Source organism: Ipomoea nil, unplaced genomic scaffold (assembly GCF_001879475.1).
Source record: "Ipomoea nil cultivar Tokyo-kokei standard unplaced genomic scaffold, Asagao_1.1 scaffold0688, whole genome shotgun sequence".
Classification (NCBI taxonomy): domain Eukaryota; kingdom Viridiplantae; phylum Streptophyta; class Magnoliopsida; order Solanales; family Convolvulaceae; genus Ipomoea; species Ipomoea nil.
This window is the reverse complement of record NW_017617116.1, coordinates 745,864-763,343: the sequence shown is the minus strand read 5'-3', so window position 1 is coordinate 763,343 and position 17,480 is coordinate 745,864. Positions and strand designations below refer to the sequence as shown.

Genomic DNA, 17,480 nt, shown 5'->3' with positions numbered 1-17,480 from the left:
TTTAAATTTGTAAGTTGGATAGCTTAGATCTATCAAATACCAAATAATTCATCAGTATGGAACATATGATAAGTACATTTTATATTATAATACAATTATATGATCGGATGGTGAAAATAAAAAATACCATATGAATAAAAAAAATTAATTTTAATAGATAAAATTTGAGTCGTTTAGAGTATTTTTTTAAGTGACATTTTTTACTTTTTAATTTTATCTCAAGAAATTATGTATAATTTTTTCTTTAAATATTTATCCTTCTTTACAAAATAGTATATGTTCTATACTTTTTCAAACATTTTCAGTCTAAAAAATTGATATAATTACTTATTTAGAATGATAATCGGGATATTCGTAGATTCTTTGTAGACACCGACACTTGATCTTATCTGCTGAGTTATCGGGCCGAATTTTATAACACCGACATTTGATCTTATCTGCTGAGCTATCGAGCCGAATTTTACAACACCGACATTTGATCTTATCTGCTGAGCTATCGGGCCGAAATTGAGGATTTAATCTTTTGAGAAATGTATAAAATTTAAAATTAAGTAGCCATCGAAATTTCCCACAAATTAAATTGCTGTCTCTCTCTGTAATTAAAATTCATACCAGTATTCAATTCAGAAACAGAGACACTACTTCTGCAGCAAACTTCTCTCTCTAGAAAACTTCACACCTTCAGCCTTCACCTTCACAGCTCTCTCTCTCTTTCTCTCTCTATTTTCAGTCTCCAAACTTCAATACGAGAGAATATATATACATACGCATATAACATATTATTCATATATTCGTCACACCTGGCAGCAATTACCGGAGCTTCGGGACTCTGTATCTACAGGTGTTGGATCTCTCTTATCCCAAAACGAGTAGCACCTTACACCGATCTTATAACATCAGGTTTACGGATTGATCGTCCCGCAACACTTTGGTCGCTTTTACTACTTGTGTTTTGAGGATTTATCAAGTCCTGGGATTGGATCAAAGTCAAATTTGATCATAATTTTGTTCCGCCTAGTTGAAAGCTTTTGATTATATATGTTTGCACACTGGGGTGTTTCTATACGTATGTGTATCTACGGGCTGTGGGATGTGAGTAATGGGTTATAGGATTTTGGATTGAGTTTGGGTGAGGGGTTTAACAGTGTGTGTGTGAACACACATATGTATATATACACATATATGCCTATATAAATATAGGTTTTGGAGTGAAAATGGTTAGTGGGAACTTGTTTCACTGTAGAAAGAACTCATGGCCTCCAGAGGAATACATCACTCGTGCCACTTTGCATCTGGTAAGATTTTCATTATCTTTTAAAATTTGTTTAAGAATCCTTTTAATCCCTTGGGTTAATAATTTGTATTTCCTTGGTCATCCCTTTTTCCTATAGTGCTCTTTATGGTGAGCAGTTGGGCATTTATGTGTTGATTCTATTGAAAACAATTGTACTTTGCAGTCTAAGAGCATATTGGTAAGGCTCAGGTCACTTGCTCCCAATTGTTTAGGGGGCAAGGAGTCTGGGGAAAAATGGAAAAGAGCCTGATTAAAAAAAAGATTTTAAAGTTTTTTAAAAAATCCGATTACAGACAATGCAAAAGCATTCAATTTAATTGTGGCATCAAATGAGGTAGAATAATTGATGTTTGTGTTTTTGTATAAATAAGGCCTGGATTTTTATTACTATCTTGCTACATTTGAAAGGTAGATAATTGATAGGAAAAGAAAGAAAAAAAAGAGATTAAGATAAATAATGTTTTGGCAACTTTTGGTAAAATTGAGAGAAAGAGTGGAATGGTGTTATTTTAATTCGTGAATAAATGTGAAGAAGGTTGTGGTGTGGAAAATCATTTTTTAGTTATTTGCCATCTCATCTTCTCAATTTGCTAGCATATTTGTTGAACATTTAGTTCAAGTTTCCCCTCTTCTTAAAGGAACTAAACTAAGAATCAAAACAATGAGTAGTCAAGAAAGGAACAATGCGATCAGTGGCTACGAAGTGAAATTCTCTAATTTATATTGAACTGTGATCATTGTTTCAGATTCTCATCATATGGAAACTTTTGTATCCTATCATTTTAGCCTCTTTTTTCTTATCTTGCTGTTCTTTGGGAGTATGATGCTACTTAAATTGGGATAAAGTCTTAGAAAGCAAGAGAACTGGATTTGGGGGATTATTTCATCATGAAGCATTTATGAGCATTTTTTTTCTGAAAGGTGTGAAGTAAAGTATCAAGTTCTTACTCTCACAGTGTTTGTATTATTGTCCTAAATATTCCTTGAAACTATCTCTTGATTTAGCATATTTATCTAGAATACTATTTTTTAAATTCTCATTATACTTGAGAATTGCATGCCATACTGAGGTTGGTTATTTGGCTTTTTTATACAGCCTAGCTTTCATAGACAGTTAGGAAAGAATGATTTACTTAGTTACAATAGAATCAAGCTTTGGCTGACATGCTGTAGGTTTTAATGTTGCTATTAATAACAATCTGGAATCTCCTCTCTGTCACTGTCTAATCAAGCCATTCTTCCATCTACTTCCTTCAAGTGATGGTTCTGCATCTCCTTTTGGTGTTATCTATGATTGAAGGATGTAATTTAGCTTTCATTATGCTTTTGAAAACATTGTCTTTACTTTATAATGAAATCCCAGTTAGTACTTTTGCTGCTGTTCTTGTTCTTCTCGCACTCTTTTTATTATTTATTTAGTATTATTATTTTTTAATGGTGGTACTAATATCTCTTTTTATTTGGTTTAGTTTGATTCTGACAGTGCTGCCCCACCGTCTCAAGCCTGGAGAAGGAAATTAAACACCCATGCCAGTATTCTTAAAGAATTTAGTGTTACGTTTACTGAAGCGATAAAAATGGTATTGAGTTTCTTTCGTGGAATCAATTCATAGATTAGAGAATCTATAAATTTAAAATGATCAATTATCTCAGTACTCATACTCATACTCATTAATCCTCAGTTCCTGATTTTTCTGGCTATTTGTAGATTCGACTTGGTATACGTTTATGGTCATATGTAAGAGAAGAGGCCTCCCATGGAAGGGTAACCCTCTAATTTAGCTACATTTTTGTAATTTTAATCATTTAAATTTATGAGTGGGCAAATATCTCCGCTACTCTATTAAGTGGGGCAATATACCAAGTGCTGTTTTGGTTGGGTCATCTTTCTTTTTCTTTGGACAGAAAGCACCAATTGATCCTTTTACCCGAGAACGTTGCAGGCCATCAGCTTCCCAGGGTGTTCCGCTTGGAGGCATGGGGTAAGAGGATGGACTATAAAACAACTATCCCACTTTTGCCTAGAAAATTTCAGGGTATCTGATGATGGTTCAAATATAAATTACAGGAGTGGCAGCATATCTAGAGGTTTTAGAGGCGAGTTTAGGCATTTTCAAATTCTCCCTGCAGCTTGTGAGACTCCTCCTGTCATGGCCAATCAATTTTCAGTAAAGCTCTTCCCTCAAACTTTTCATCTATCCATTTAAATATTTCACTCATGTGTGTTTGGTTGTATATGGTGGTAGACATTATGATCTATGTATGCAAATATTTATGCGTAACATTGTGGAGGTTGTTACAAACTCTTGGACCAGATGTAAATTGTAAATGTTTTACCAGAAATCACCATGTCATTACACATTCTCTCATGGTCTTGCTGCTGTCTAATCTTAGTTTAGGCTTATATATAAATTTTCATCATACTTCAAAGTTCAAACTCTTCCAAATTTAAAAAAATTATGGTCGATCTAACTTCCAATATTACTAACTTCATTAAAGTGAATTAACATTTTGTCAACATAAGAGATACTTGGCTCCTTTTGATTTTCAGTTCATTTTACTTATACTACAAGTAGTGGCAACTTCTTCTTTGCTTTTCCAAATAAGTTAGTAATATAGGATCAAAAAAAAAAAAAAAAAAACAAAACAAAAGAGAAATTAGCTTTTATACCTATAGTGAAGTGTTATGTTAGAATCTTTCCGGAATCACATTAGTCCATTTCCAATTGACCTGTCATATAGAAGTATAGAACACATGAGAATTTAGTTCTGTCTGAAATTGACTGAAGTTATCAATTTATTCCTCACCTTTGTGACTTTGTCTCTGTTGCAAATTGCTGTGAGTGGAATCTAAGAAGAGCCTCATTGTTTATTCTTATTTTAACTCTAAATAATAAGCATAATATATGGCTGTTATCGAAAAGGAACCACTGAAGCAGTCTTGAGGGTGGATATATGTGTTAAATCTTGTATATCTTCCTACAGTCGGAAAAGTTATCCATAGGATGGCTTGCATGTTCAGGTAGGTTGTAGCTGCTGCATTATCTTTGTTGGACTATATCACTATCAGAGAAGGGTTAGAAAAGAAAACAGTACCCAAACCCCTATTAACAAGCCTTGGATTTTATATTATGTAATGTTGTATTGTTAGTAAGGATCATCTCGTAACTACAAGAAGTTCATGATTATTTTTGTAGAGATATTGCATGGGGTGTTATTCCTTTTCACTTTGTAACAACTTCTTTTGGTATGCCAGATTTTCATATCTCGAGATGGAGGAAACAAGAAGTATGCATCAGTTCTATCACCGGGCCAACATGAAGGGTTAGGGTAAGAAACTAAGTAATGGATGTTTGTTCAATGAAATTGCACCAGGTTGTTCACTTTGCATTTTGCAACTTTCCAACAAATGCCTTAATTAGAAACAGTGATAACATGGTAGTAATAGGAAATAGTAAAGGAAAGGTATACCAAGAGATACATGGAAAGAAATTCTAGCCTAAGGGTTTAGAATATATTACTGTTCTGCCTACTTTCAGTACTGAATTAATAAAGAGAAAATAAGATACCATTGTTACATATAATTATACTTTTCTTACAGGAAGCCTTGTGATCATGGTATATCTTCGTGGGGCTGGAATCTGAGTGGTCAACACTCCACATACCATGCATTGTTTCCTAGGGCTTGGACCGTCTATGATGGTACTTCTCTAATATATTCTTTTCTTCTAAGTAAAAGGACTTGCACAATTTTTCTACTCATAATGTTTTTGGATGATGTTCACCCTTCTATCCAGGTGAACCGGATCCCGAACTTAAAGTGTCTTGTCGGCAGATTTCACCATTTATTCCACACAATTACAGAGAGAGCAGTCTTCCCACAGCTGTTTTTGTTTACACTGTATGGACACTTAAATCTTGAAATTAATTGTTTGATAATGCTTCATATTTTCTCTGAATAAAATATAAGTAACCAACCATGTTTCATGGTTCTTCATGCATGTAGTTTATTTTGGCACTTCATAACCTTGGCAATAGGTAAATTCTGCAACTGTTCGCAGTCTAGGTGGTGATATGATCCTTTAGATAAATCCTATATTTGTGAAAAGTGCATCATATGGGACCTGCAGCTCTATCAAGTGATTGTTATGATGGATTAGAATCACTCATGGGACTAAATAAATGCTTTGCTTATATTCTTATCCTTGTTTGTCTCCTTTGCAGTTGGTGAACACTGGGAAGGAAAGGGCAAAAGTCAGCCTCCTTTTTACATGGGCGGTAAGGGTGTCCAGTCCATGTGGCTTTCAAATGATTTGGTCTCTGGGGATATACATTGTGGTACAGTGTATTCAATTTCATTTGTTTCTTTTGTACAGAACTCAATTGGTGGTGTCTCCCACCTTTCAGGAGATCATGTTAATGAACCATTTATGTGAGTACTGATAGTTGATCCCTTGTTATGTGTATGTAATCAAAATGCTAATTTAGTTTTGATTTCTAATGCCTTCTCTCTTCTATTGGATGACAGAGGTGAAGATGGAGTCTCCGGCGTACTCCTACATCACAAGCAAGTTTCTAACCTTTATAGCTATACATGAGGGTTGGTTTGCATAGATTGCTTTTGCCGTATTAGTTTTGAGGCTGTTCATGCACCCTAGTCTTCAAAAATGTTATCTGTCATATATCTATTTAGGCTAATTCTTCTGATCTGCCATTCACCAAGTTAGATTTATTCATTCAATGCAAAAAATTTTGCTACTTTCTTGAAGACCAGTTAACTCATCTAGTGCATAATGGGGCTAATTTCTCTAAGTCCATGAACTCTATAAACTATAGCTTGCATCCATGTAGAGGGATTTGCATGCCAAGGCTTCTGAGAATATGATTAGTGGTCTGGATGAATGCAAGAATGAACTGGAAGCATCTTCCTTTTATCTGGAGTGTCGCTAATTGTTATTGTTTCAACTAACAATATGGATGGTGAACATTTTAAATGTAACCACAAGGCTTTTAGGAGAACTTTCTGTTACAAAAATAATTTCTTGACACAGGTGTAGAGTAGACTTGGGTTGAAATGGAAGTTTGATCCATTTTAAAAGCTTTAGTGCTGTAAAATGATGGACGTGTATTTGTTGGGGGTCTCTGGCACTGTGATGCATGCTCTGATTATCATTTGCTCTCTATTAGAGGGGTGAAGTTTGAGCACCACATCTTATGTTGCCACTATTTGATTACATTCATTATCAGTCCTGTGCTAGTGAGTGTATATTGATTTTGGCTAGGGATGACAATTACACCCAAACTTGATGGGGATGGGGAAGATATTTAGGGAACAGGGATGGGATGATGGGTACAAGGAGTACTCTCCTGCTACACCCTATGCCTCTATCTCATCACCCCCCACCCCACCCCCAAAAAAAAAAACATCACACACACTTACCCAAAAAAATCATTTTATTTAGCTTCAAAATTATATATATTTGTTTTATAGCTATATAATCTTTGAGGGGATGAGGCTAGTCTCAGGGAGGAGAATCGGGGTTGGGGGAGGTGAAGATCCCCCTGCATATTCCCAGTGTTGCATTCTCTAATTTTGGCTTGGCTCTTAGTATCCTGATATTATATATATACTTGGGAAAATAGCACTTTTAGGCTCTCATTTCTGTCCATTGTGTAGATTTAGTTCTTTAGTTATTTGTGAGCAGATTTAGTCTCTTAGTTATTGTGGAAGTGGTAGATTTGGTTGCTCAAGAACCAAATTACCCACTTTTTTAAGTGGCATATAAGCATATTGGTGGCAAGGACCAAATCTTCCACTTTGATAATAACTGAGCGATTAAATGTTCACTTCAAATAATTAAAGGACTAGATCTACATCTCGGTCACAACTGAGGCATTTTTCCTACATTTTAAAAGATAGATATCCTTCAATTTATGGGAACAAGTCAATATAGCATTATTATGTGGTCACTTCAATCTTAAATTTTGCTACAATTAACAAACCTGATGGTATTGGTGGGTTTCAGGACCGCAAAAGGCAATCCTCCTGTTACATTTGCTATTGCTGCATGTGAGACTCAGAATGTGAGCGTTACTGTGCTACCATGTTTCGGTTTGACTGAAGGAAGTTGCATAACTGCTAAAGATATGTGGGGTAAAATGGCACAGGTAAAACTGAAATATCACGATCGTAGCGGGGCTTTATTCTTATACTGTGAAATCATCTTGATCGTATATTTTGGTCCTTTGTTGCACCAATCCTACCCCAAAGTGTTTTACAGTGCCTGAATTAATTCATTCTTTTGGTTCATGTTTATCATCCCATGCATACATTTGTCATTGTTGTCTCATCTGCATGTCTGAAGGATGGGCATTTTGATCGGGAGAACTTCAGCAAGGGTCCAAGCATAGCATCATCACCTGGTGAGACACACTGTGCTGCAGTTTCTGCTTCGACCTGGGTTGAACCCCATGGGAAATGCACTGTTGCATTTGCTGTAGCATGGTCATCTCCTCAAGTAAAATTCATGAAAGGAAAATCATATTTCAGGTAATTTTGCAAGCATGAATGCTTGCCTAATATCTGATTATGTAGTTGCAGTTGTACTTGTACTTCAATTGCCATGCTGGAAGCTCCAGGGATATTTCATTGAATTCTTGGAATATCAATTATGTCTTGGAATATCAATTATGTCAGATCATGAATTCATTGTAGAGAAACTTCGGTTTTCAAATGAACTTGATTTTAATAAAAAGCAAAGTCTTATAAAAAAAAATGTGGTTCACCCTTCCCCTTTGCCACCTGCTTACCCTTATAACACCAACAGAACAAGAGAGAATACTTTTTTGGAACTACTCCTGTAGTTTTTCTTTTGTTTTCTCAACTTGATTTTTTTTACTGCTCACAGGAGGTATACAAAATACTATGGTACCTCAGAAAAGGCTGCTAAAGATATAGTACATGATTCATTGACAAGTAAGTAGAGCTCATTTCACCTGATTCTGATTAATTTACAATTTAACTGTACTCTATTTTTGCCAAGGACTAATAAAGAACTTACGATAGTGGAGTTCAGACTACTACTCATTTATGTATTTTATTTATCTTATTTATTTTCAGTGGGCTTTTATGTGTTCAAATAAAGATCTATCATATTGTAACTGTTTAAATCTTGATTAGATTATAAGCTATGGGAAGAAGAGATTGAGAAATGGCAGTATCCTATACTTAATGATCCAAAGCTTCCAGAATGGTAATATGATTTAGTTGTTGCTAATTTGGTAAATATTGACATGTTTTTATTGTGTGGTGATGCTTTAGGAAACTTAGATGCTAACTATTGATTTGCATTCTTCTCTTTATTTATGCTTCCAACTTTAGGGGCCTGAACATGCTTGTTCCTTTATGTGAAATATACTTCCATTTTTTTCTCCCTGAAACTCATTTCCGTTCCTTTTTATTTATTTATTTATTTATTCATGAAACTCCTGAAATTTGTATGTCTTTTCAGTGACTAGGTGCATTTGAAATCTAAAACCACTCATATATAGGCTAGTTAAACTAAATTTCTTTTTGAGGGGCAAAAGTTAAGCACCATAACATAAGATGGGATGGACAGGAGACTGAGGAGAGTAATTTAGTCGATTCAATGCTATTCTTAAAAATTGACAGTTATATATGTGTTTAATCTAAGATAGGTTTAGAAGCTATCATATTGAAAGATATACACTCGAGAACAGAGTCAGCTTTTGTTTAAAATTGGTCAGTTCTAGAGCAAAGAGTTGACTTTGTTGTCCTCTAGGTAACATCTTCTTAGAGAGGGATAACCAGAGCATGGTGATTAAGAGAATTCATTCAGTTTGGAGTCCAGAGGATTTGGCTTGTATTTTAGTTATTTTCTGTTACACTTATAATGTCATTTACTAATTCCCCAACTTAAAGTGAAAAAAAAAACCTTAATAGTTGAATATTCAAGTCCAATTAGTCTTTAAAATTCTGAGATTGCAAGACTGAAACTGTGAAAAAGGTTGATGGTGTGATGAACTGGAGAGATTTGTGTACGGATAATTTTTTTCAACTTAAATGGTGATGTCCCTGTTTTTCCAACCTAGAGAAGAAAACCACTGAAAAATGGGAATCTCTTAGATGGCAGGAGAACTTTGAAAAACCATGAGTCATTGTAATAAAATGTCCTACCATTGCCGTACAGATAAGTTTGCGGCAAAGTTTTTGGTTTTCATTGCACAAACGTAAATGACGTGGTGTGATTACTTCTGCAAAATCTGAATTTCTGCTTAATGTGCACTGTAAAATTTAAAATCCATGGTAGTATAAAAGATCACAAATTCTTGCAGAACATTCCAGTGAAGTTTTCTGTTTTTGTTGCACGAATTCACTAATCTGCTGACTGTATTATGCATTTATACCAAAGAACGTGAGTATGCTTCATGCAATTTATTTATTTATTTATTTATAGAGGATACATGATTTTGCACCTAATATTTTCAGGTACAAGTTTACACTTTTTAATGAGCTATACTTTTTGGTGGCTGGTGGGACCGTATGGATTGGTATTCACTATCTCTTCTTGGCTCTTCTCTTTTCTTTTTTCTTTTTTTCAAATATCTAATAACTTGCATCCCTGTGTTTGGATATTCTTATTTTATTTTTATGGTTGACTTCTGCATTTTACAGGACCTCTAATGGGTCATATTTATATCATTGATAAGTCAACTGTCTAATTTAATATCATTGCTTTCCTTTTGTTTGCCAAAACTTTGATGTCAATTGGATTGGTTTTGATTCATACATGAACTAAGGATGAGATTTAAATGAAAGGACTGTTCCGTGCTGATCCATTCTAAAACTACTATAATTGTGTGTGTGTGTGTGTGTGTTTTTTTTTTCCCTAAATCTGGTTCCATTATATCTTTCTGCTTTTCTTTATGGGTGATGGTGGAAGTGGAGGTGGCCGTCTCTATATTTGACTGCCGCCTTTTTGTAGTTTTGGTTTAGTCTACTGCATAAATACATGATCTCCACATTCCAGAAAACTTCTTCATGAAAAGAAATATGACTACTGTACAAATTGCAATAAACATGTTTTATTGAACTCATAGCACAACTAGAAATTTGACTAAATCGTCAAAACTATATCATTGTTACTTATTTGCTGCTGTGAAAACATTAACAAAGCAGAATCTCCATTGTTGTTATTTTGTAAGTAAAATAAATTTGTTCACATTGTGGAAGAAGATATATGACATGATGGCTAAGTATTTTTGTTTTACCATATCCAAAATTTGTTGAACACTATGTTGAACTTAACTTAGTAACTATCTATGTTATTGTTGTATTGACTAATTAGTGTTTAGCTCCTAAAGAAAATTTTTGCTAAACCTATCAATCTCTTATGTGCATTAGACATGGAAGTGTCATTTTTCTTGTTCTTTTCTTATTCTGGCTTTTCAAATGCAGATTCACAAAGTAGACAACATAAGCAAAGATCTTTACAAAGCAATGAAGTCAATTTAACTGAAACAGAAGAAGAAAGCAATGAAGGCAATGCAACTGAAACAGAAGAAGAAAGCAATGAAGTCAATGTAACTGAAACAGAAGAAGAAAGCAATGAAGTCAACGTAACTGAAACAGAAGAAGATCAGATGAATAATGCCCACCTTGAACAGACTGCATGTAATGGTTATAAAGGTGGCAGCCGTTTTGCTACTTCCTCAAATAAGTGGTTGGGGCCAGGGAATGATGAGGATGAGGATGAGGATGTTGGTAAGTTTCTATACTTGGAAGGTATAGAATATATTATGTGGTGCACGTATGATGTTCACTTCTATGCATCATTTGCCCTTCTTGCACTTTTTCCAAAAATTGAGCTCAGTATACAGCGTGAGTTTGCGAGAGCTGTCCTATGTGAAGATAGAAGAAAAGTTCGGTTTCTAGCTGAGGGAAATTGTGGAATCCGAAAGGTCAAAGGAGCTATACCTCATGATCTTGGAACTCATGACCCATGGCATGAAATGAATGCATATAACATACATGATACTAGTACATGGAAGGATCTCAATCCAAAGTTTGTGCTTCAAGTTTATAGAGACTTTGCTGCGACAGGAGACTATTCTTTCGGAACTGATGTTTGGCCTTCTGTATGCGCTGCAATCGAGTATATGGACCAATTTGATCGTGACAATGATGGTCTTATTGAAAACGATGGATTTCCAGATCAAACATATGATGCTTGGACAGTTCATGGAATAAGTGCTTATTGCGGTTGTTTATGGCTTGCTGCACTTCAAGCTGCTGCATCAATGGCTATGCAACTTGGTGACATAGCTTTTGCAGAGAAGTGCAAAGGCAAATTTGTGAAGGCTAAGGCAGTCTTTGAAACAAAGCTGTGGAATGGCTCTTACTTTAACTATGACAGTGGGTCTAGCAGTAACAGTAAATCAATCCAAGCTGATCAACTAGCAGGACAATGGTATATGGCATCTTCAGGTTTGCCTGATCTTTTTGACAGTGCAAAGATCCAAAGCACCCTTCAAAAAATATATGACTTCAATGTCATGAAAGTTCAAGGAGGGAGGATGGGTGCAGTAAATGGAATGCATCCTAATGGAAAGGTGGATGAGACTTGCATGCAGTCCCGTGAAATTTGGACTGGGGTCACCTATGGTGTTGCTGCCACCATGATTCATGCTGGGATGGAGGAGCAGGCCTTCACAACGGCTGAAGGTATATTTATTGCAGGCTGGTCTGAGGAGGGTTTTGGGTAAGTCTTAATTGTTTATTTGTTCTTTCAATCTTCACTTTCTCATTTGTTCTTCCCTCGTCTTCAAGTGTGCACATTCAAGTATAATATTGAAGTATCTAGCTAATAACACTTGAGTGCACATTCAAAATAGGCTTTGGGTTGATAGCTTGCAGGAGAACTGAAAAAGTCTTGTCACTATTAATCTCCTTATTGTCACTACGTATTTAAGTTGCAAGTGTCCCATCCAATTGTATCCAATGGTATTAGATATGAATTGTTTACATGACACAAATAATAACATGGCACTAGAAGCACTTGTATTTTCCCCTTGTGATGATTTCATTCTCTATATTGAGCGAACTTGAAGTCTTGTGTGAATGTCTGCAAAACCAATCAGGTTGCATGTTAGATGCTTCTAAACCTGTAATTTGTGCAGAATTTAAAATTTATTTTCGTTTTGAAGTGCTTGATAACATACTCTTTAGTAGTTGTTGCCACCATTTAATACGGAGAAGATATGCCAATTACCATACACACTATTTTGTGATGCAGTTACTCGTTTCAAACCCCGGAAGGATGGACTATGGATGGGCACTTTCGATCTCTGGTGTACATGAGACCACTTTCGATTTGGGGTATGCAGTGGGCTCTATCAATGCCCAAAGCTATTCTGGAAGCACCTATGATCAGTATAATGGACAGAATACAAGAATCACCTCATGGTCTAAAACCTTCGCACGAGTCGGGTGTTAAAAAGATAGCAACCAAAGCGAAGTGCTTTGGGAATTCTGTGTTCCATTGTGCTTGCTGATGATTGCCGACTCTTGACGGTTTAGGTGTTAGTCTCTGTAGAAAATTGTTCATTGCATCTGTTGTTTCCTTGAATCTTCCCCACCAAAGAGGGAATGTGAGGGAACCTCTTTCAGCTAATAGAAAATCCTGTTTTACCAACAAAGTACAAACAATCAAACAAGTTATCTGCCCACATGATGTAGTTTTAGTTGAGAAAATGGCATCCCAAGGCTTTGTATACTATTAAGACGCTGGTTCTTGTAATTGCAAATGTCAAAATGAGAAGTAATTTAAGCTCGTAAGTTTTTTGGAACAAAATGATAATCTCCGTGACTGTTTACTGTTGTGATTTATTTATTTATTTTTTATTTTTTGCCTTTTTCACACTTTTATTTTGCAGTGGTGTTATTGTAAATTTGTGTGCATTTTAAACCTTTTTAATATTTTATGCATATTTTTTCCTTGATTCCAAAGGGATGTAATTATGGTAGAATTGTAGTTTCTCTCGTAGCTCTTTCATATTGTGCTTTAGTGGTTCAGTTGCCGCTTGTTATAGCGTTAATGCGTTATCGGATGAAAGATTTATTTATTTATTTATTTATTTTTTTTTTGGCACCATTTGAGTATGGTGGTGCGGCGATTGGAGAAGCTAGATAGTGTGCATTTATCTGTACTATTGTGTGCATTTTAAGTTGTTATCCTTTGGTGTTTTGGCACGGGGGATTCTTCGATTATAAGGGGCGTGGGGATGGGGACAGGGGTTGGGTCTGGTGTGCATTTTAGTTTGGTGTCCATTGACATGTTGACAAGGGTTTGGTGTGATAGAAGATGGTTATTGTGCACTTGTTTGTTTTGTTGTGTCATTTTGGTTTGTTGTCTACTGACATGTTTTTTGTAGTAGTGTTGTATTAAATTTTTGTGCATTTAAAATCTTCTTAATATTTTATGCATCTCTTATGCTTGATTATAGGTGATGTATTTATAGTAGGATTTTTATTTCTCTTATAGCATTGTCAATATTTATTTTAATGGATTTTAAAGGTTGTTTGTTATGGCATCATCGGATGAAGGTAAGTATGCTACTTTTTTTTTTTTTTTTTTTTTTTTTTTTTTTTTTTTTGCGTCGTTTGTGTATGGTGGTGCGGGGGTTTGGGGTTGGAAAAGATGGAAATGACATTTTTTTTTTGGGTACTGGCGTGTGCATTTTAGGTGCATATGTTTGTATAGGTGTGTGCATTGTAAGGTATCGTGTGTGCATTTAATTTGTTTGTGACTTTGTGTGCATTCTACTATTGCAGAGTTCTGGTGGAGTTGCGGTGCATTTTACAGTGGCTAGGTTCTCGGTGGAGTTTTGTGGAGTGGTTGGTGTTTAGCATGCATTTACTTGGTCTATTGTGTGCATTGTAGTGAGGCGGGGGCTCTTGCTAGCTACTCTGTAGAGTGGCTCGTGTTTCTTTTGTGCGTTTTGTCTATGTTTTGATTTTTTGTTTGTTTGTTTGTTTTTTTTGTTTTGTTTTGTTTTTTTTTGTCTGTTTTGTCTGAGTGTATTGCATGGTTTTATTTTATGGTTATTAGGGGGTTGCAATTATCTTGTGTGTTGGCTTAGTGCAGGACCGATTTTTGTGGCACCGTTCTTGTAAATAAATGAGACCCTATCAAAAGTATAAGCGCAATCTTTAAAATCAAATCACAAGAATCCTACTAACTTATTATCTTCAAAATCCAAACAAATAAGGAAAAAAAAAAAAACTAAACTAAACAAAAAGCAAACTACCTGGTTAGTGGCTACCTGTTGCCGCTATCATTTGGAATGTAAGTAAAACGATCTGTTAGGGGGAATAATCAATTTCTTAGGTGGTATTGGTGGTGAATTGGTGAATGGTACATATTTCAAGTTATTTCTGCAGATTCAAGGCTTGAGACATCATATGTGCCGTTGGAAAAACGGAACGGTTTTGCCATGTGTCATGCTCAATTAATTAGGTCCTAATTATTAGGAGAGAGAAGTGTTAGGTCCTAATTATTAGGATAAAGAAGTGATTTGGAAAAAAACTGATGAGTTTCAAGATTAATTGCAGATTTTTTATTTTTATTTATTTCTTAAGTAGCTAGGTCAAAAATAACTATTGGGCCCTTTTTAAAAATTGAGGCCCTATGCTATTGGGCACTATGCACACCCCAAAATCCAGACCTGGTTTAGTGTGAGCGATGGGTGTGCCATTTTTGAGTCGTTATGCTATGGACTCGTGCCCAGCGTGCATCATGGGCAGGGTAACGGTGCCGTCAGGCACCGTTATCTTCCTTTTTTTTTTTTTTTTTTTTTTTTTTTTTTTTAAATTTAATTTCAAACCGCTTCGTTATAGGAGCATATATTCACAGCTTTGTGTTCATAATTCCATAACTGTACATTCATAATTCCATAACTGTACATTCATAATTTCGTAACTGTACATTCATAATTCAATAACTGTAAATTCATAATTTTTGAAGCTCTATGTTCATAATTGTAAGTTCATAATGTCAGAGTTCTGTGTTCATAATTTCATAACTGTAAATTCATAATTCCATAACTGTACATTCATAATTCCATAACTGTACATTCATAATTCCATACTGTATATTCATAATTTCATACCGAACATTCATAATTTTCGAAGCTCTATGTTCATAATTGTAAGTTCATAATTTCATAACTGTACATTCATAATTCTATAACTGTACATTCATAATGTCATAAATGTACATTCATAATTTCATACCGAATACACTGTTAACGCCGTTAACGGCCTTTTGAACAATTTTTTTTTAGTTAGAACAGCGTCGTTTTCAGGGAAAACGACGCCGTTTTAGAGTCGTGCGCACCTTGCAAGGTGCGCACGTGCGCATATCATAATTTGCCGCCATTTTTTTCCTGTGTAGAGTGTGGTGTGTGCATTTGTTGGTGCATTGTAGAGGGGTGACGGTTTTGGGAGATTTTCTAGAGTTGATGGTGTTTCTTACTGCAACACACAAATACATTATATATATATATATATATATATATATATATATATATATATATATATATATATAGAGAGAGAGAGAGAGAGAGAGAAGGGATCAGGTGCATTTGTTGTTTCCCGTGCGGATGTGCGGTGGATTAATATGCGTGAAGTTTATACTTAATGTGCGTGAGATTTGTATTCAATGTGCCTGAGATTTGTACTTAATGTGCGTCATGTTAATATGCGTGAGTTTTGTACTTAATGTGCCTGAGTATTGTGTTTAATATGCGTGAGATTTGTGCTTAATGTGCGTGCGTATTTCAGAATTACGAGCTCAGAAGGAAGCAGAACAGAAACTCACGCACATTAACGCCCAAGCTTCTTATTACTTCTTCCTTCAATTTGGCCATGGATTCTGGGTTATCAGCTACCTTCAATGCACTTGAATGTTTATATAAATAACGCACGCACAGTAAAATTTGCACAGCAGCAAAGTGTGGATTTCTGTTGTATTATTCCCATAATTCTTAACCTCCATAGCTCGCCTCCGCATCATCATCATCAGGGAGGGGGCAAATGGCTACTGGGGATGGGGAAGAAGCTGACATCAATATTTTCTCCTGCATTTTACACATTCACGCACATTAAGTACAAATCTCAGGCATATTAAGCACAACACTCACGCACATTGAGTACAAATCTTACGCACATTAATCCACCGCACATCCGCACGGGAAGCATTCAACCGCACGAGAACCTTTCACCTATATATATATATATATATATATATATATATATATATATATATATATATATATAGGGAATGATTCAGGTGTGAGTATAGCCCGTGCACGTAAAAAAGACGCACCTTAAGCATTTAAATGGTGCACCTTTTTTTTTTAAAAACCAACAAACGAGATTCATTAATGGCTCAATAACTCGGCAATACAAGTAGGTGGGATCACAGACCATGATCCCAGGACAAACATAGAACCAGTTGCCCGTGCAAGCACGTGAGCTACTCGATTCGCTGACCTCTTGACATGGTGAACAGAAATATTCCCCACGTCCCTAGCAATTAATAAACATTGCTTCACAACCAAACCTACACAAGATAAATCTAAACCAACAGAATTGAAAGCATTACAAAATAATAAGCAATCAGTTTCAATGATGATGTTATTATGATTTAGGCCTTTAAGCCACTCGAGAGCCTCCTTGATCGCACACGCTTCCAGCATGAAAGGGTCTTGATCGCACTCCATGCGCCCACTCTTCGCTGCTACAAAGCCGCCACCAGAATTTCGAATAACTGCGCCGAAACCCACACCATCGGTGAAGACCGCAGCGTCCACGTTGCATTTTAGCCAATTGTGTGGTGGTGGTGACCAGCGAACTGGACTATTATTGATCAAGGGGTTGTGCTTCAACCGTCTAAAAGTCGTCTTCCATGATACCAGCAGAGTTGTGACACGGTCGCGTAGCATCTCCAATGACCACCTCTCATTACGCCATATCCAATCATTGTGGGCCGTCCAAAGGACCCAGGTGTTGGCCGCCATCCGTAGAGCCTGGTTCAAGCAAGGACCTCCCAGGACGGAGTTCATGAAGTCAGAGAAAGATCTACCTTGCAACACATCATCCACT

The 17,480-nt window shown here is 35.8% G+C and overlaps 1 protein-coding gene across 1 annotated transcript; it reads left to right on the top strand.

Moving 5' to 3' along the window:
- Positions 1-614: 614 nt before the first annotated feature.
- On the top strand, positions 615-13,167 carry LOC109175967 (non-lysosomal glucosylceramidase). Its single transcript, XM_019325354.1, has 18 exons — positions 615-1,295; positions 2,764-2,874; positions 3,003-3,059; positions 3,200-3,276; positions 3,363-3,462; positions 4,551-4,624; positions 4,896-4,996; positions 5,092-5,195; positions 5,519-5,572; positions 5,671-5,726; positions 5,823-5,861; positions 7,321-7,462; positions 7,660-7,844; positions 8,203-8,270; positions 8,475-8,547; positions 9,804-9,865; positions 10,773-12,075; positions 12,610-13,167. Exons 1-18 carry the CDS (start codon positions 1,215-1,217, stop codon positions 12,866-12,868), a joined length of 2,946 nt encoding a protein of 981 aa, XP_019180899.1. The 5' UTR covers positions 615-1,214; the 3' UTR covers positions 12,869-13,167.
- Positions 13,168-17,480: the final 4,313 nt, after the last annotated feature.